Source organism: Podarcis erhardii, assembly GCF_964252035.2.
Source record: "Podarcis erhardii genome assembly, chromosome: 5".
Classification (NCBI taxonomy): Eukaryota; Metazoa; Chordata; class Lepidosauria; order Squamata; family Lacertidae; genus Podarcis; species Podarcis erhardii.
This window is the reverse complement of record NC_138509.1, coordinates 87,081,184-87,102,184: the sequence shown is the minus strand read 5'-3', so window position 1 is coordinate 87,102,184 and position 21,001 is coordinate 87,081,184. Positions and strand designations below refer to the sequence as shown.

Genomic DNA, 21,001 nt, shown 5'->3' with positions numbered 1-21,001 from the left:
TCAGAGCGTCCCTCGCACCCAGTAGCAGGCTGCTATTCGCAGCCTAGGCAGCCCTGCAGGAACTCTTCTGAAGGCTGGCGGCGGAAGAAGGGCTTTTCTTCCCACCGCCAGCCTTCAGAAGGCTGTACTGAAGCCTGGCGGTGGGGAGAAAAGTCCTCCCCCCCCCCACCAGCCTTCAGAAGAGGTCCGGGGAAAGACTGTCCCCGGACCTGGTCTGAAGGCGGTCTCCCTAGGAACGCATTAATTGATTTTCAATGCATTCCTATGGGAAACCGTGCTTCGCAAGACGAAAAACTCGCAAGAAGAAAAAACTTGCGGAACGAATTAATTTCGTCTTGCGAGGCACCACTGTAGCTAGAAAGGGTCTTTCAATGCCTTTCCATGGAGAAACTGACTGGTTGCGTTCAACAGCTCATCTGCAACTAAAGCCAGATTGAGGGTCCCTAGCATTCAGCTTGCCAACAATTTGATGTGACTTTGTGACTTATTTTCTTGGGACTTTTCTTTGTATTTTACGAGAAACTTTTGGTGTAATTGTAAAATGCTATTTTCATTGCTGCGTGAATCAATGTACTTCGGTGCAAGAGACTCCCTTTATTTTTCTTCTGCTAAATCTTGGGTATATCCTGCTCTCCCCCCCCCCCCCAACAAACACAGAAATGTTTTTCAGCTCCACAAATGCTTTAGTAAGCTGCCAGAAATCTCAAGAGGTGACACATACTGGTTTGGTTTTAAAATGGAATTGGTGCAGTTCCAACCCCCCCCCCCCATATTTTATAAACAACCAATACAAAGTGGTCCATTAAATGCATTCATGCAGCACGATGTGATCTGTGTTATGCCTACTCAGAAGTAAGCCTTCCATGAGGTTCCATGAGGCTTGCTGACTTAATATCCCATACACAATTATGTGGGGGAAATCCCCATCGAACTCAATGACGTTTGCATTTGAGCAGACCAATCTAGGATCGCACTGTGAAATCAAATGCTACCCGGGAGCCATTTTTCAAGGAAGAGAGTTCCGCAGAATTGTCATAGTGATGATGAATTTTCCAATGATTCTGCCAAAATCCCCTCCCTGTAATATAGGGAGACATGTTTGCATGCAGCGTCAATCAGTTGAGAGGAACAGGAGATGGGAAGACCCTCAAAATGCTGGAGAGCTGCAGCCAGCCAGAGTCAACGTTACTAATCTGGATGGACAAATAGAGTGATCTAGTGTAAACCAGTTCCCTGGGATAAAAAGGTAAAGGGACCCCTGACCATTCGGTCCAGTCGTAACCGACTCTGGGGTTGCGGCGCTCATCTCGCTTTACTGGCCAAGGGAGCCAGCGTACAGCTTCCGGGTCATGTGGCCAGCATGACTAAGCCGCTTCTGGCAAACCAGAGCAGCGCACGGAAACACCATTTACCTTCCCGCCGGAGCACTACCTATTTATCTACCTGCACTTTGACGTGCTTTCGAACTGCTATGTTGGCAGGAGCAGGGACCGAGCAACGGGAGCTCACCCCGTCGCGGGGATTCGAACCGCCAACCTTCTGATCGGCAAGTCCTAGGCTCTGTGGTTTAACTCTCAGTGCCACCCACGTCCCTTGCTCCCTGGGATACATCTGCTTTTAAAATAAGACCAACCATTTAGGTCTTTTATAAAGTTTTTTTTTTGTGTGTGTGTGTGTGTGTTTTTGTTTTGTTTTGTTTTGTTTTGTTTTTGGCAATGCAGCATTAAGAACAGAAAGGGCTTTGCTACCTATAGAAGAAATTTCTGATGTTCACGTAACTGAAATATTGTGCATCTCCCGATCTCTCTGGAGTTTTGCCCAATTGTCTTACACTTCCTTTTTTTTCTTTTTCCAAACACAGCTTCGAGATACTTACTCGAAGAACGGCTATGCTTGCCTTACCAGAGAAAACTTCTCCCTGGAAGACTTGGACGATTCCAGTTACAATGAAGAGGGCAACCCCTGCTGGCAAGTCAAGTTGCAGCTCTTACGATTAATAAAAAAGGTACGCCTGTAATACCTGTATCAAGTGAAATTAGAAAAAGAACTTTGCTACAAGAATCTTGGCCCCCTTCAGGGCTTGCAGTTTTTGTAGATCGAGTGCCTTAAACATCGGAAGGGTGTTGTTGTTGTTTAGTTGTTTAGTCGTGTCCGACTCATCGTGACCCCATGGACCAGAGCACGCAAGGCACTCCTGTCTTCCACTGCCTCCCACAGTTTGGTCAAACTCTGAAGGGTGTACCTGGAACTAAAGCACTCTTCCTCCAACCAGCTGCCCTCTAAATTGTCTGGACTACAAGTCCCACAGATAGCAACTGTAGTTCAAAACCTTTGGGGGGGTACCAGGTTGGGGAAGTACAAATGGAAAAAATAGTGTTTGGCAGGGTTGCCAACTGACCAGGAAAAGAACAGTTTGCCCTGTGTTCCTACGCCTTCAACAACAGCTTGATGATACACAGGAATCAGCAGGGTGAATCTTTTTCATAGCAAGGAAATAAATACTATTACTTGCTATGCTTGCAGGCCATAAGTAATTATTATAGGCCAACTTTTTTTAAGTCTATACATATATTGTAGCGTGTGTGTGTGTGTGTGCATATGTGTATTGCTTTTATGTATAATTTTTTTAATTGACACCATTACTCCCCTTGTAAACTACCGTTGTTTTTTGTTTTTTTTTCTGGTCTATGACCGTAATAAATTAATTTCAATTTCAATTATAGGCCAAAGAGCAGGGGCTGAGATAATAAATAGTAATAGTAATAAATGCAACAAAAACTTGGAAACACTGTGTGTCTTATACAGGTAAATTTCCCGTGCTGCCACAATGGGCTGTGTCTGTGGGGCATATTTTCTGTGGCAAAACTGGTTTTGCCTCCACTTAATGTATGAAATGGCTCTACCATTCCTATCCTATACCTGTATATGTCTACTCTGAAGCCCAGGCCATTGAGTTGAGATTTACTCCCAAGTAAGTGCCTATAGGATTGCAGCCTTGAGCATGATGCCACAGTCTGCGTGCAAAGCAAGAACAGATCCACAGGCGGCTCTTTTGCGTCTAAGGCAGCGGTTCTCAACCTGTGGGTCCCCAGATGTTGTTGGATTACAACACCCATCATCCCTGAGCTCTGGCCTTTCTAGCTAGGGGTAATGGGAGTTGTAGTCCAACAACATCTGGGGACCCACAGGTTGAGAAAGGCTGGTTTAAGGCATACTGAATCTGCTTAAGTAACCCGGAACATGTAGTCTTGCTTAAAAAGGGCTCTGCTATCATGTAGAGCAGCCTCGAGTCCCCAGATGGTTGTCGGACTACCAGTTCCCACAGTACCTGCTGACTAGGAATGATGGGAGTTGTAGTCCAACATTACCTGGGGACCGAAGCTTGAGAAAAGGCTGCTGTAGAAAGAGGACTTTATAGACAGGTTCACAAAGGCATCGAAAAGATGCGCAGTTGAAAGGTCATGATGACAGCACAATTAACATCACTTATAATGTTGTTTGTTGCATTTGTATGTTGTGCAAAGAGTTTTGCTCATAGCTTTGCATTCGTATCTTGGAACCTTTTGACGAAGGGCAGTTAAGAAACAATTTTAAGCAGATAATATTTATTTATTTATTTATTTATTTATTTTATTTATTTATTTATATCCCGCCCTCCTCAGCCGAAGCCGGGCTCAGAGTGGCTAACAACAGTAAAATAATACAGCATTTTAAAATCAATTAATTATAAAATCAGTTCAAATCAAATTAATGGCAACCATTGGGCTCGAGTTCTGTGAGGATTACCAAAGAAGGGGGTCCAGTTGTGCCCTGGCCAAAGTCCTGGTGGAACATCTCTGTCTTGCAGGCCCTGCGGAAACATGTTAAACCACGCAGGGCCCTAGTCTCTTGTGACAGAGCGTTCCACCAGATTGGGGCCACAGCCCCAAAATCCCTGGCTCTGGTTGAGGCCAGCCTAACCTCCCTGTGTGCATTTCTTAAATGAACAATGCCCACCGTGTCCAGCATTATTGACAAGAATCATAGTTCCCCAAAAGGTACGTAGCAGTCTTCCTTAAGCTAGTGTACCTTAAAGGGGGGGCGGGGCTCACTGATGACTCACAATCTGCTATCCATCCTTGCTGTGCTGGAGTCATTGCTAGGCAGCTTACAGAATAGAATTCTGCTACTCTTAATTTACCAGGGAGGGGAAAAGCTAACCGATTGTATTTGCACTTGCAGATGATAGCAAGGAACCAAGCAGAAGTGGCAGCCTCCTCGGTCCAAGGTATTGATGCAGGCAACACATTTACTCACTGTATTGGGGTGGATAGGAGAAGTAAATATGCTGGTGTTGCAAATGCCCAATGACTAAATCCACTGGAAACTTGAATGTGTAGATTGTGGTGGAAGACAAGTCGTGTGTATGTGGGGGTGGGGGGGGGGAGTGCATCAGTAGAAAAGGCAAAGAATGTCGTTGGGGAAGCGCCCTAGCTCTCTACTTCAAATGCAGAAGTTGTGTTGCAGGTTCAGTCCTCTAGTTACTACTACTGTTGTTAAACATTTTCTTCTTGTTGTTGTAAACCACCACCACCAAATTATTTATACCCTGCCCATCTGGCTGGGCTTCCTCAGCCACTCTGGGCAGCCCCAACAGAGTATTAAAAACGTGATAAAACATCAAACATTAAAAACTTACCTAAAGAGGGCTGCCTTCAGATGTCTTCTAAAAGTCAGATAGCTGTTTATTTCCTTGACATCTGAAGGGAGGGCGTTCCACAGGGCGGGTGCCACTACCGAGAAGGCCCTCTGCCTCGTTCCCTGTAACCTCGCTTCTCGCAGTGAGGGAACCGCCAGAAGTCCCTCAGAGATGGACCTCAGTGTTTGGGCTGAATGATGGGGGTGGAGACGCTTCTTCAGGTATACAAAAGTACATGCCGCTTTGTTCAAGTTGTACAGCCTTTTCTACAGATCAGTTCCATTTGTTATGAGACATTAGTGTTGAATACAGTTATGAGGTCAGGAAGAAGTTTGTGGGGGGGGGAGAGGAGGGGTGGCAAAATTTATATTTTTTGCAGTGTACTTGTGGGGTTTTGTGTCAGCGTCAACTAGACAGGTTCACTTTCTATTCGCTTGTTAGGTTTCCTCAGTAGCGAGAGAGGTTGAGGGCCTAGGATGGTATACACAGAGTTGTATCCAAGTCAAGAGGAGACCCACTGACAATGACAGACATGACTAATGTAGGTCCATCCATTTCAGTGGGTCTGCGCTTAGTTGGATACAACATATAATGTTGGAGGGGGGCTTCACTGTCTAATCCAGTTGCCAGTTCTAATGCAAGGAAGCCAGGACTAAGACACCCCCCAACAGATAATAATAATAATAATAATAATAATAATAATAATAATGCCGCTCAGAGCGGCTAACAACGGTAAAATAACACAGTTTTCAGAGTCAAATTAATGGTAACCATTGGGCTAGAGTTCTATGAAGATTACAGAAGGAGAGGGGGGGGTCAGACTGTGCCTTGACCAAAGGCCTGGTGGAACAGCTCTGTCTTGCAGGCCCTGTGGAAAGATGTCAAGTCCCACAGGGCCCTAGTCTCTTGTGACAGAGCGTTCCACCAGATTGGGGCCACAGCCAAAAAAGCCCTGGCTCTGGTTGAGGCCAGCCTAACCTCCCTGTGGCCCGGGATCTCCAAGATGTTTTTATTTGAAGACCGTAAGGTCCTCTGGGACATGAAAGGAGAGGCGGTCCCTTAGGTATGAGGGTCCTAGGCCGTATAGGGCTTTAAAGGTTAAAACCAGCACCTTAAACCTGATCCTGTACTCTACCAGGAGCCAGTGCAACTAGTATAGCACCAGTTGAATGTGGAGATGGCTGTCCACCTTTCTGCCTGAAAAGCCCAACTTGTCCATTGTGAGAATGCATTCGCCATTCAGCAGCAGGGATGCTCAGCTGAAAAATCTACTACCTTTCTATAACTTAAGCCTATTAGATCTAGTCCCGCCCTCTGGGGTAGAAAAGACCCTGGTCTTTGACTCCTCCAGTGCAAGAGCCTTTAAGGGATTTGAAGAGAGCTGTCATGTCCTCTTGACTGACATGTTCTCCAGGCCATTTACGACCAATTCATTCATCCTTTTCCTCCTACCTGCTCTTGTTTTCCATTTGGCTGACAATGTTTCATTGCCTTCCTCTGACCCCATTCCAGTTTCCCTCCATCAGGCCATAGCCAATGGGAAAGACCTGCTAAAGCTCTTGGAGAACTGCGGCCAGTCAAGAGTAGCCTGCACTGGGCTAAATGAACAAAAAGTCTGGAGTACCAATGCACCTGACATGTGAAACTGTGCGTCAGGTGGAACCACGCGAGTCACCTGTCAGTGGGCGTTTCAGGATTCTAGGTGGGCAGTAGGGGGTTCTACAGCACATGTTGAATCCTCCTTCCATCAAGTACTGGTGGATGGAAAGGAAATTTTACCATCAAGAAAGATGCATTACTGGGCGGTAGGTATACAAAGGTTGACTACCCTGATCTAGCCCAAGCACCATCCGGCTTTGACTGTTAGCTGTTGTCCAAGATCTGAGGCATAAGTCTTTCCCCATTGGCTTCCCCTTTTGTCCAGAGGATTGGGTCCAAAAGTGGCCAGCTCTCCATGGGCTACCTGGGTGGGGCTGGCCACCTACCGCTCCCCTGACACCACACAACACCAGGCATGCCATACGACACCAGGTGTTTCAGCTGTAAGCTGCAACGGGAGAATGAGGACCACTAGTCCATATGCAAATCCTGTCTCGCCTGCAGCAATGCTGTGGTTGCGATAGTAATTCAAGATTAAAATCCTGACCTTTCTTCCTCCTTCATCCAAGGTGATGCTTCTACTGTAGATTCTACTGTGAGTCAGAGTGTCGTCCCCAGAACAGCAGCTCACTTGACTGGAAGCAGAATTGGGAAAAGTGTTTGGGCCACACAGAGTAAGTCGCTATGTTATTCCGGCAAGAGTATGTTTATATTTTTACGTCATTATGCACCTGCTAAATGAGGTAATAAAAGAAAAGCATTTGGATGTTGCTTTTAATGTGCGATTCTGCTGCTGTGTTAAATATTAGATGGCTATTGTTTTAAATGGTATTTTTTTATTTTGCTTAATCGTATTTCTATATTATTATCACTGCTATTATTATTAATTAAGCTTGATGGTTACACAAGAGGTCTCCAAGTGACTTGCACCGTAGCTTAAACATAACTATAAATGCATTACAATGTGACACATTTACAGTGGTGCCTCGCAAGACGAAATTAATCCGTTCCGCGAGTCGCTTCGTCTAGCGGTTTTTTCGTCTTGCGAAGCAAGCCCATTGACGTCTTAGCGGATTAGCGGCTTTTAGCGGCTTAGCGGATAAGCAGATAAGCGGCTTAGAAAGGGGGGGGAGGGGGAAAAAACCCGCAGGAACTCGCAAGACATTTTTGTCTTGCGAAGCAAGCCCATAGGAAATTCGTTTTGCGAAGCACCTCCAAAACGGAAAACCCTTTCGTCTAGCGGGTTTTCTGTCTTGCGAGGCATTCGTCTTGCGGGGCACCACTGTACACAGAAACATGCAATTCATAAAAGCACTCAAAAGCAAAACATAAAGGAAACTTAATGAAAGGGAATTAATTAGATAAACTGACTAAAGGGTTGCTAAAGAACTGTATAACAAGGATGCAGCGATGGGGAGGTATGGGGAAGTCGGAGGAAAGAAGGTGCATGAAAATAAGATTATGAAATTATACATGTTTAAATGTTCTGTATGTTTTTGTTTTGTGTTTTGTTTGTTTTCTTTATTATGTGTTTGAAAAATGAATAAATTTAAAAAAAAAAAAAGCAAAACATAAGCCACTCTGGAGTGTTCTCTGAGCAGAACAGATGTATCTGGTGTGATGAGAAACTTTGGCTCTCCAGATGTTCAGCAGCTGCAGCTCCCTTCATCCGCTGTCATTGGCTATTGCTTGCCGGGGCAGATGGGAACTGTCGTTCAGCAACAGAGATTCCCCACACCAGTCCTATATGTTCTTAAGGTTGAACTCAGAATTTTCTGATTGGTTGATCGCTTTATAGTTTAAATGGGCATCATCCACGCACAAGAAAAAGGGCATTGTTAGCAAGCTTGGAGAAACTCCCCAAGATTTACAGGAGCAGATATTCAGAAAGAAAACGTAAGTGGTGGGAAAGCCTTAGGGAGAAATAACAGCACAATGCGAAGCATGTTCAGTGGCTACAGAGTGCCATGTGTCTTGGTGGGGGATGGAATGGAATATCCTGTGAAAGGGCTGGCTGGAACCTAGAACAGGAGCTCACTGTACATCGCAACGCATAGCTGCAGGTCCCACTTGTATATTGCAGCAGCAACAGCAATAAACAACAACATACACCATCAAAATGAATGGTGAGCTGTATGTCTTTAGGAGCATTAGGGTGAGCAAAGAGACTGGGTTGAAATAAAAAGCTGCCAAGAACTTCCAAAAGTACTCAACTTGCAAAAGTACACATTTGCAATTAATTCATCATCGCTATCATTATTACCGTTAGCTGTTTATTTTGTACTTGAAAGGTTTGGGATTTACTCTGGATTATTATTATTTTTTACACACCTAAAATACACGTTTGCCTTCTTTTCCAACCCGCTGCAGATTCCTCGAGCAGAAGTCGTTTTGGAGTCAAAATTGGCACGTGGCAGACAGCTAGCTGGCCTCATTCTTTCCTCCACAATGTAGGCTTGTTGGATGGGGAGCTGATAATACTACAAGCGGGCTACTACTACATTTACTCCCAAACGTATTTCCGGTTCCGTGAAGAGGAGGGTGTCGAACGCCGTTCCGACCCTGACTCGGACAGCGTCAGGAATCCCAGGCAGATGGTTCAGTACATTTCCAAGCGCGTTGATACTTATCCAGACCCAATTCTGCTGATGAAAAGCGCTAGAACTAGCTGCTGGGCAAAAAGGGCAGAATATGGACTTTACTCTATCTACCAAGGGGGAGTGTTCCAGCTAAAGAGGAACGATCGGATTTTTGTCTCTATCAGTGATATGACGCTCGTAGACATGGATAAAGAAGCAAGTTTCTTTGGAGCCTTCCTGGTCTCTTAAAAAAAGAAGAAGGGGGAGACAGACTGAATTAGAAAAGCCTTAAAAGAAAAAGACCTGGCTTTGAACTGCACAAAGTCTGACTCTCCAATTTTCTGCATGCAGAAATGGAGCCCATGTGCAGTCCTATTGACAGATTAACTGCCAGCGAGAGCCTGCAGTTGCCAAGAAACAAAACAAACCTCATCTGTCAATGTCTGTAAAGAAAGACCGGGTGCTAATGGCTGTCATGCCATGTATATGGAACTTGTAAGAAACTGTGTCCAATTTCACTTTGGAAGAGGATAGGGCTGTACTAGTCCTGTCCCCTGAGAACAATATAGCCTGCAGAAGCACTACATACAGTTCATTGCGCCTGCATGCTGGGAAACCACATGGAGCAAGGCCTGAGGTTCTTCCTGCACCACCAGATGTTGGTTGTCTCTCTTGTGTAGCAGATTGCGTTTGGTGGACTGAGGAGGTGGTCTTCGGCAATGGGAACTTTCAGGAGTTGGGTAAACGGTTGGTTGCCTCTGGCCAGGTTATTCCCACTGCAAACCTTTCACAAGCAGGAGGAGCAGAGATACATACTGAGAACTGTCACATGGATGAGCCCTCCCAGGACTGGACCACTTCATACTGAGGGTTTGGGGGGGGGGAGATAACACTGGGAGGCTAAACTACTTGACATGTGAACATTGCACATGAATGTTTGGGAGGTGAGGCATTAAAATATAGGGTATGCTTTACGCCGTCTGAAGAGGAACAGTCCCAGAAGGGCTACACCATGTGACACATTCAATATTTGCTGTTCACCTCTTACCAGTCATCATACTGGTAAAGTCTACAAGAGAGCAGAATTTATGCAAGGTGGGCAATCATTATCTGATTATACACAAAATTGGGGAAATGACCCACATCGAAGGCTGCAAACTGTTGTCCACTCATTGAATATTTCTCTTTAAAACCAGGCTACTCTGCCTTGGTACCCTGATTTTTTTTTTTAAAAAAAAACCTGAAGCCCACCTTAATATTTTTTTTTAAAGTAATTACAAGACTAAATAACATACTTACAAAAACAACATAGAAGTGTTCACATGCACAGACCTTCTCAACCCAGTCAAGCCTGAACACTGGAGATAAGGTTGCCTTTAACAGTGTTTGAGCTGTGCAGAAATCAGTTCTGATGTAGATGAGCATTATGACTGATGGGGTTGATGCTAATTGCACAAAAACAGGGCCTCGTAAAAAAAAAAGTTGGTGACTCAACTGGAAGGTGTATCCAGTATGTGATGCTGCTCCACAGAAGTGAGTAATCTTGTGTTTTTTCGCAGTGGTGGGGGGACAGTGACATTTTTAAAGACTTGTGGCTTAGCTTGCATATGAACCAGGGATCCACGTTTAAACCAAACACTTGGAGCAGTTTCATAGTAAGTCAACTTCAAACCATGGCTTACGAAGCCTGCTCATTGGGACTAGCCAGAGTTTGGTTTGAACCACGGTTTCCTGGTTTTCACATAGCGATATGCCAGGAAATAGGGAGCAGCACACGGCCTTCTTTGTGTTGTTGCACTCCAATCTGGGAGTTGGACTCGCAGCAACACATTCTGGACTGCACATTCTCTGTGCCTGCATTAAGCCAAAATTCTTTTAAAAGAAACTCCTGGCCATTCAGGAGCAGAGAGGAACAGAGCCTGTCTGCGTAGCACTAAACTGCAGCAGGGGGAACGTGAGGTCCTCTGGAGGCTTTCAAACCCCAACTTCCATCATCACAGACCACTGACAAGGTTGATGGGAGTTGTGAGTCTGATATTATCCACAAGGCCACAGTTTCCCCATCAGCGCACTAAACTGTGGTTTAGCGTTACATGCACAGCAAGCCCCCAGCATCTCTGTAAAAAGGTGGGCAACTATCTGTGGCATTTAGAATTCTCAGGGAGATATTGTTGAAAAACAACATGTATTTTGAGCCAGAGGGTGTTTTTGAGTGAGATACAGGTACAGGAGTGATGGTATTGAAGATGCCTTCATATTATCTCTTTCTTTTACTGGCAATTGGACCTTGAAGCGAGGGCCAGAGGAACAGTCTCCTGGCTCTTATTGACACACACCTGTTCAGCTTTGGGGTTCCATCCTATGTATTGGTTTCACAGATGCAGGGAAGTATATGCCAAAGACTTTTGCCGCAAGCTCATCTCTTGCCACACTTGACCGGCTGCAGGGGAATGTCGAGTTGGCAAGGAGTTACTGCAGGGTCTGTATTGTGTTAAAATCTGCAGCGTTTTTTCCTGAAGGCCTCTCGTACTCATTTGACTGGGCTACAGTGACCTTGCCATGCATCCCAGAAAAACACAGCTGTTTGCTTTTACAATTACTGTTCCGTGTTCTCAGAGAGAACTCCAGGATCACGAGGATTGGGGCCGGGGGGTGTATGGGTAGTATAACTAGATAGGCCAAAAGCTTTCCTCAGTTACTAAACACAAAACAGAATGCTCGATGAGTGTTTACTCCTAAGTAAGGTTGCACAGTGCTGGAGCCATATGTGAGCTGCTCTATCCCTCAGTCATATATAAGTAAAAGTAGCAAGTTTTGTGCCTTGTGTCGGGGGCATGTGGGAGCATCCAGCCTCCATATTGAAAATGCATGTGTGGGGTCATTGTGGGGCTGTGTGCGTGTCCTAATGTATGCACGTTGAACTCCATGCAAGGGGCAATCCTGATTGAGCCAGATTCTGCCCTCAGCCTGGAGGAACTTGAGGCCGGCACCTGTGTGCAAATGTACGTGAGCTCCTTCTCAAGGCAGTGGAGTGTGCAGGTGGCTGCTGGAGCGTGGCCACTGCGTGCAACAGGGTGGAGCTAAGCCTGCATGGCCCCCTCATGTATTCTTCCAACATGTTGAGGGGAGGGAGGGGTCTGTCACTGAGCCCCTCCAAAGTATAATTTTGTATTGTAATGTTTCTTTTCATTTAGAATTTTGTATGAAACTTAAATTCATTGTGCAGTTTTCTAAGATGATTGTCAAATTTTGTACATAATTTTTTATAAAAAAATAATAATTCTGCAAATGAGTGTGCCTTTTCATCATCATGCATCTAGGCCTATTATTTATCATTATAATTATAACTAATCTTTTTACCCTTACAGATACTCAAGGCAGCCTACACATAAAAATAAGAACTGCTAAAAACATAGGAAAAACCACCATTAAACATTTTCTATCTGTTTAAAAGCTGCCGGGGCAGGGAAGTCCTTTAAAGAAAACCAAAACCTATGATAGCCCTAGAAAATAAAGGAACACATTTTGCACTTTTAAGAAAGAAAGAAGCAAGCGAAGCATTTCATGACATGGAAGTAGTAGACTCAAAGTCGCCTCATAATGGCCGCAAATCAGATTTTGCTGTATGACAGCTGCAGGAACAGGTTCAAAAAGCAGCAAGATGTCTCTTGGAGAATTGCTAAAACAAGACCAATGAGGTGACTGAAAAGGCTGTTGGGAAGAGCTCCCCTTCAAATGTCCATCTGTCAGGCTTCAAGGAACCCAATCCCCCTCCCTCATGGCAGGCTGCCAGTAATGGAAATACAGTCGTACCTTGGTTTTCGGAACGGAATCCGTTCTAGAAGTCTGTTCGACTTTCAAAGCGTGGCTTCTGATTGGCTGCAGGAAGCTCCTGCAGCCAATCAGAAGCCCCGTCGGACGTTCAGCTTCCAAAAATACTTCGCAAACCAGAACACTCAGTTTCGGGTTTGCGGCGTTCGGGAGCCAAAACGTTTGAGAACTAAGCTGTTCGAAAACCAAGGTATGACTGTACTACAAGAAGCTCTTACCAAGGTATTCAATATTCTCTAGGATAATGGCGTTGCTCCTAGTAATCTCTCCCCTTCTACTCTCAGTCGCCGGCAGCTCCATCCCATCCATATAATACACACACACACACACTTCTTTTTCTCTTCGCTTTCTGCTCTCCCACTTTCACTGCCTTCCTGGTCCTAGGAGAAGCAGGGTCTGGAATGCTTTCTAATGATAATGAGTCAGCCAGCTGTTCTGGCTCTGCTGCTACCCCCTTCTCTCAACATTATCTAGCAGCTTTGTACTTCTGTCTCAGAGTCATGACCTGTAAAGCACCATTGTAAATCTATGCTGTCCTCCACCATTCCAGTCTTCTGTCCAGTCCTTGACACCGTCCCAGTAAATGTTTCCCCAGAAATCCACAATAAACGACGGTCAATTTGCTGTTTCCCATACAATGTATGTAATCTGCAGCGACAAGCTATGTGGTGTGGGTCACTGGTGAATTCTCTTAAAAAATAATTATTATGTTACTTTTTACACATAGGAAGTTACATTTGTTCCTCGAACAAATTATATTCAACAAAATTAGTGACTTCCTGCTCGCCCGACGTCAACTCCAATTGCACACAATTGCGTTTTTTATTTTCCGTTTTAATTTAGTATCATGTTCTCGTTTCTTGTCGGCTGTTTTCAACCGGTAGTGAACACTTGATTTCTAGACATGCCAGGCTTGTTGGAATGTAGCACAAAATGGCCACATTTAATGGGGCACGATGATAAAAAGTGTCCTGTTAACGCTCCTCCATCAATTGGGTGGGAGTGGGGAGACAACCTGCCTTTGCTCACTACTGTGCTCAGTGGGATCTTTGCCCTCTGTTCAGCAAGGGCAGGCGAGGTGCCTGATCTGTGAACCAAGTGAAATAAGGGGTGAGAAAATTCAGTTTCACAATGGTCAAGACACCAGTGAGGGATGTGGTCTAAGGAGAGAATGGTGGCCAAGGGTCCCCAGAGCCAGGGAGAGAAGTCTGGAGGGCAGCATCTCCCGCCTCCCCCCCCCCAAGTGAGAATTCCCATCTCCTGCCTACTAAAAGCTTAAATTGAAATCGGCACAAGTGTCTCTGAAAATACAAGAGAAACTGAGAAGTAGCGTAATGATCTTCATGCATTGCAGGGGATCAATAGACTGCCCTCGATAATCCCTTCCAACTCTGCAATTTTATGATGTCCTTGTTAGCTTCCCAAAAGCCTGGGAAACTGAATGCCAAGCTGTAGGTTATCCCTAAACTTTTAGCAGGTATTTGAACGGCTGCCCTTAGCATTTGCACTGCTAGAGCAACTAAACACCACCAGGCAGGCTGCTCAATATTGCCTACAGTTAGGACGTGGGTGGCGCTGTGGTCTAAACGACTGAGCCTCCTGGGCTTGCTGATCGGAAGGTCTGTGGTTTGAATCCCCGCGAGGGAGTGAGCTCCCGTTGCTCTGTCCCAGCTCCTGTCAACCTAGCAGTTCGAAAGCACGCCAGTGCAAGTAGATAAATAGGTATCGCTGTGGCGGGAACGTAAACAGCGTTTCTGTGTGCTCTGCTTTCCGTCACAGTGTTCCGTTGCTCCAGAAGCGGTTTAGTCATGCTGGCCACATGACCCGGAAAACTGTCTGTGGACAAACGCCAGCTCCCTTGGCCTGAAAGCAAAACGAGTGCCACAACCCAATTGTTGCCTTTGACTGGGTTCCTTTACCTTTTTTTTTATTGTCTGCAGTGACTGGCACAGGCTCTCCGGTTTTGCAGCTCTACATCAATATGCCAAATGTGAGCACACACTGTCCTCCCGAGTGGCGAGGTTATCATAAGCCATTAAAACTTAATCTGCAGAAGCGCACATGATGCACTGTGGCTGTATCAAACGTGGCGCCTTTCAACTAGGCAAAAGTGAGAAACCTGCGACATCCAGTAATCAAATAACGCTGCTGTTCCCTTCCACTTTTCCATGAGCTGATGGAAATAATGTCATTTCAAAATATAGGCAGATTTTTCTCTCTCTCTCTCTCCCTGCCGCTGCCACTCACTCACTCACTCCGGGCTATTTTCTGATGGTCATTTTTTCTCTCTCCCTCTCCTTTTATCATCCTCCAAAGGAAATCGCAATGATTGCACAGAGTTTGAAAATATTTCTATGGCGACAAATTGAGATGCCATGAGCTCCTCTTCAACCAGGACTGGATTAAAATGGGGCGGGGTGGGGAGAGACAGAGGGGGCGGCAGCGAGGGTGGTTTTGCCTCTGCTGCTGATCACATTTAACCCTGTGTTAGATGGTGGTCATTTTCCTTTTTTACCTCTTTGAAAAGTGATGCTCTGTTGTTGTTGTTGTTGTTGTTGTTGTTGTTGTCCCGCCCATCTGGCTGGGTTGCCCCAGTCACTCTGGATAGCTTTCAAAACATATAAAAACATAATAAAATGACAAACATTAAAAACTTCCTGATATGGGGCTGCCTTCAGATTGTCTTCTAAAAGTTGGGTAGTTCTTTATCTCCTTTACATCTGAGGGCATTCCACAGGGAGGTTGAAGCTTAAAGGTCATAATTGTTGGGGGGAATAACTGGAATAATTGCTCACATTACACTTAAGTCTTCTTAAGTAGCTTTTATAATTCTGAAGGCTGATGAGGAAACTCCAAGGACCATGTGAATTAATTGTGGGTTGAACTGGAAGAGAATTTGTTCCTATCTGGAGGGGTGAACTGAAACTAATTCCTGGCTCCACTCTTCATACATTCAGCCATTGCCTGAAATGTGTTTTCATTTCAGTTTCTTCCCCCATTTTCTGTCTTTCCTTTGCAACTTGCCCCCAGCTAAGGGGCATGTTTGGAAGCACCAGTGCCTTTAGCAGAAAATGCAAACACTTCTGGGCTCTTAGCTGCTGCACATGCTAGCTGTGCCGGCAAACTTGGAAGGAGCAACCGGAAAGCAATTTCAAGGGCCATCAACTCCTCCTTGAACAATTTGATTGGCTGAGTGTTACGCAGCAAAAACAAGGCACCCTGCACTCACCTTTATGCTTTTTCAGCTCTGCGCTGTCTAAACTCTATGAACGCAGCAGATTTAAATGATGCAGCCTTGAGGTGTTACAATGGACTGTGGCTTTAACCAGGCTGGAGTTGGAACGTCACTAAAATAGCAACAACGTGCTCCTCTAGGATTCTAAATCTCCCTGCATGCAGAAAACTGCTGTCTTCACTGTTTGTTATAAAGCCTTTTGTATCTGACAAAGATGATGCAGGGCCTGGTGACCAAATCCTCTAAGGAAAGGTGGAGGAAGTTGGGTTTATTTAGGCTGGAGAAGGGACAATGGAGGGGCCATATGGCAGCCGTCTTCAGATACATGAAGGACTGTCACATAGAGGATGGAGCAAATTTCTCCTCTGTTGCTCTAGTGCAACTTTTCTCAGCAGTGAGTCCCCAGAGGCTGTTGGCTTACAACTCCCACCACCTTTGGCTAACAGGACTAATGGTCAGGGGTGATGGGAGTTGTAGTCTGACGACATCTGGGGACCCAAGAAGTGTTAGAAACTCAGATATATAAGCTCATCACCAAATGGCACCTTAAACCTCAGTTATAGTTGTCACAAAGGAATGCCTAGACACTCTGATACAGCCTTCACTCACCTGGTACCTGTTGAGATGCAACTCTAATAACCCCGGACCATGCGGAAAGCTGGCTAAGGCATCATCATCATAAACTTTATTGCACTAGCCAAAGGCCATGGCATCATTCACAAAGGGAACAAAAAGAAATGCAACAATTACCATAAAAACATCAGGCACTGCAGATGCAATAAAATTATTTGTTGCATACAATAGAATAGCGAGGGGTTCTCAGGTAGAGTGTGCCAGCTTAAATGTCCGAATCACCTTTGCAACTGACTGCTATTTTATCTAGTTCTTTTCTGCTGATCTTCTTAGCGCTAAGGCAGATGGGAGTTGTAGTTCAAAGCACATGGAAGGTACCCGGTTGGAGAAGACTGCACTAACCACTAGATCATGTTGGTTGATGTGTTTGCTCCAAGGCCACCCTTCTCATCTGCTGCCTGAGGCAGCTGCTCTGCATGCTGCTTAATGGTAAGGCTGGCTCTGTTGGAGAAATAAAGGAATTAATAAACAGGGGTTCCAAATGGCCAGGGAATTCAGGGGGTACAGCTTGTGACATTTCTAGCCGAGCCCTGCACAGAGATGTCACAAAGTGTACCTAGAGCATTCTGTACCCTTTTGACCCCGTTGTTTATGCATGTTGCTCTCTGCACTCATGTGCATCTATAAAATTGCTAAATTAGGACAACACACTGCGCATCTCTGCACCATGAGAAAACTGCTTTGTCTTTCATTTAAGGTGTCATGAGACACCTTTGCTTGTTTCTGCTGGAAGAAACATAACACAGTGACCTTTCTCCAGCGACGCGGTGTGTGAATCAGGTAATCAGGTGCAGGGAATCGAGCAAAATTGTCTTTCTCAGGTTGCTTCAAAGGTGACATGGCAGAAGTTTATAAATTCAGGCATGGCAAGGAGAAAGCAGATAGAGAGAAGAAGTTGTTCTTCCTCCCTCATAACACTAGAAGTTGGGGGCAGCCAATGAAGACGAATGTTGGAAGATTCAGGACAGATTAAATAAAGCACTGCTTTAGGGTTGCAAAGGGATGCGGGTGGTGCTGTGGGTTAAACCACAGAGCCTAGGGCTTGCTAATCAGAAGGTCGGCGGTTCGAATCCCCGCCACGGGGTGAGCTCCCGTTGCTCGGTCCCTGCTCCTGCCAACCTAGCAGTTTGAAAGCACCAAGTGCAAGTAGATAAATAGGTACCGCTCCGGCAGGAAGGTAAACGGCGTTTCCGTGCGCTGCTCTAGTTCGCCAGAAGCGGCTTAGTCATGCTGGCCACATGACCTGGAAGCTGTACGCCGGCTCCCTCGGCCAATAAAGCGAGATTAGTGCCGCAGCCCCAGAGTCATCCACGACTGGACCTAATGGTCAGGGGTCCCTTTACCTTTACCTTTAGGGTTGCAAGGAACAGTGTGTTGTAGTCACTATAGCAGGCTGTTGTGTGTGCTTGGTTGCCATAAGCCCATGAGAAATAATTTGATAGCTAAATCAGTAGAGCTATCTCAGGGACATGGGTTCGAGCCCCACGCTGGTTGGAAAATACCTGCAATGCAGGCAGTAGGATGAGATGATTCTTGCGGCCCCTTCTATAATTCTGTTGTTTTTGAACACAGAACATAGGCTGGGTCAGACCGCTGGTCCATCTAGCTCAGTATAGCCTACACTGACTGGCAGTGGCTCTCCGAGATTTCAGACAAGGATTCTTCATTGGAGATGCCAGGAATCGAACCTGTGACCTTCTGCATGCCAAGCAGATCCACCACCACAGAGCTACAGTGCTTCCCCAGATGTGATGATTTCCAGGATGATGTACAAGGATACAGATATGTGATAGATGGTAAATGATAGATAGATAGATAGATAGATAGATAGATAGATAGATAGATGATAGATAGATAGATGATAGATAGATGATAGATAGATGATAGATAGATAGATGATAGATAGATAGATAGATAGATAGATAGATAGATGATAGATAGATAGATAGATAGATAGATAGATAGATAGATAGATAGATATTGATGATAGATAGATAGATGATATAGATATAGATAACTGTAAATTGTCTTGTTGTTGTTTAGTTGTTTAGTTGTGTCTGACTCTTCGTGACCCCATGGAGAGTCCCGCAGTTTGGTCAAACTCATGTTGGTAGCTTCGAGAACACTGTCCAACCATCTCGTCCTCTGTCGTCCCCTTCTCCTTATGCCCTCCATCTTTCCCAACATCAGGGTCTTTTCCAGGGAGTCCTCTCTTCTCATGAGGTGGCCAAAATATTGGAGTCTCAGCTTCAGGATCTGTCCTTCCAGTGAGCACTCAGGGCTGATTTCCTTAAGAATGGAGAGGTTTGATCTTCTTGCAGTCCATGGGACTCTCAAGAGTCTCCTCCAGCACCATAATTGAAAAGCATCATTTCTTTGGCGATCAGCCTTCTTGATGGTCCAGCTCTCACTTCCATACATCACTACTGGGAAAACCATAGCTTTAACTATACAGACCTTTGTTGGCAAGGTGATGTCTCTGCTTTCTGCAGAGAAAATTGTCTTACCCTGGTGCAAAAAAATAAAATAAATGTAGCTTCAACAGGAGTCAAGCCTCCCTGGGAAGGGCATTTTAGAGCTATGGCTCCTCCTCCCTTGTACCAATACAATGTGCTTCAGCAACTGGTTGTACCTGGAGAAATACGGTACCTCTCGTTTGAAGATCTTAACAGCGCAGGCAGTCTGGCATGGGAGGGGGCAGCCCCATGTGTAATGGATTACAGTAATCCAGCTCTACGGTTATCAGAGCATGGGTGACTTCTCTGCCACAGCTGGCTGACCAGGCGAAGTTGGTACAGTGGTACCTTGGGTTACATGGAAATCAGGAAAGAGGTCCTTCGCTCATTCTGCTTAGAGGTGCTGGTGTTGCAAGCCCAAAAGAGGGTCCTAGTCTAGTTTAAAATGCAGTTACAGTGGTACCTCGGGTTACAGACGCTTCAGGTTACAGACGCTTCAGGTTACAGACTCCGCTAACCCAGAAATTGTACCTCAGGTTAAGAACTTTGCTTCAGGATGAGAACAGAAATCGTGCGGCGGCAGCGGGAGGCCCCGTTAGCTAAAGTGGTGCTTCAGGTTAAGAACAGTTTCAGGTTCAGAACGGACCTCCGGAATGAATTAAGTACTTAACCTGAGGTACCACTGTATAGGCACGAAACAAAAGAGGGCAGGTGCTAATTGTGGGCGCACATTTTTTAAGAGGCAGCCCTGGAATCATCCCATTCCCTGCTGTTTTAGTAATTCACAAGTACATGGGTCCACGAATGACGTACAATAGCAGTGCTGTGTCTCACCCTGTGCCGTCGGAAGCCGCTTCTGCGAATGTCTCTGTCTCCCGGGGCTCTGCCTTTCCCCCCAACACTCCCCTCTTTCTGTTTCGAAATTCCTACAGCACGCAGTTGCCAAATGGCAACTTCTCTGCTCTTGACAACATCTCCATTAGTGACCCTGTCTTTTTCGAGTCACAGATATTGTTTAGCACTTGATACAAACACCTATACTTTCCTTTCTCATTGGCACACACCACAACTCTCATCGGTTTTGGCGCAGAGGATTTATTTCTCCTTATGCACGTTATCACACAAACCATTCTCTTTCAGAAAGGGCTCAGGGCTGCTCTTTTAAGCGCGTTGCGTTGTGTGCCAGTGCTTTTTGAAATGCTAGTTTTGACGCGCACTGCGTTTTATTGAATGGCATCTCTCTGTCGCTGGGTTACAACCGAAGATGGATCAGACCAAAAGACCCAGCTAGCCCTGCATCCTGTTCCCACGGTGGCCAGACTCTGGTATCGGTTTGTCTAACACCTCCCACCCTCTTTCTCCAATCTACTTTTGCTACCCGCATTGGCTCCTCTGGAGCAAAGACAGAGCGGAAACAGAATAAATGAATGAACCAACATTGGCGAACACTCAGGACACGGACGGACGACAGGGCACATTCAGGGCACACACGCCCCCTTTCGGACCAGAATCGCCGTTCACACGTTACGTTCAACGGCCGCGGCGACGCGCGTCCACAAACAAACGCTCGCCCCGCGCGAATGCCCGAGAGCGCGCGCCCACCTCTCGCCCCGACGCGGCGGCGGCGGCGTGTTCCGCGTGACGTGTGAACGCGCCAATACCCCACGCCCCCTTTCCTTCATCCATTCATTCATTTCTTCCCGCGCCTCATTCCCCTACCGGCTCGTCGTCTCGGCGCGCAGCACGCGGCCCCCACCGCTACCTTCGCCAGAGCCGTCGGGGCGGAGGCCGGGGATCCGGAGGGCAGAGTCGCCGGCTCCGGCGAGGGCGGAGAGGGGTTCGCTTCGCGCTGCTTCTCCTCGGAGGGGAGACGCGCCGGGCGCCGTCGCTCCTCGCCGCTCGAAGGCTGGGGAACAGGAGGCGATTCCGCCCTCGATCCTGCCGCCGGGAGCTGCCTGGACCTCGCCTGTCTTGCAAGCCCGACCCTTTT

The 21,001-nt window shown here is 46.1% G+C and overlaps 1 protein-coding gene across 1 annotated transcript in view; it reads left to right on the top strand.

Annotated features, from left to right (window-relative positions):
- TNFSF10 (TNF superfamily member 10) overlaps nt 1–11,426 on the top strand; it is a 29,547-nt gene extending 18,121 nt beyond the window's left edge. Inside the window, exons 2-5 of the mRNA XM_081862755.1 lie at nt 1,862–2,005; nt 4,222–4,267; nt 6,847–6,951; nt 8,648–11,426. Coding sequence (XP_081718881.1) covers nt 1,862–2,005; nt 4,222–4,267; nt 6,847–6,951; nt 8,648–9,105 — 753 coding nt within the window. The 3' untranslated portion in view covers nt 9,106–11,426. The remainder of the gene's footprint in view (nt 1–1,861; nt 2,006–4,221; nt 4,268–6,846; nt 6,952–8,647) is intronic.
- The last annotated feature ends 9,575 nt before the right edge of the window (nt 11,427–21,001 follow it).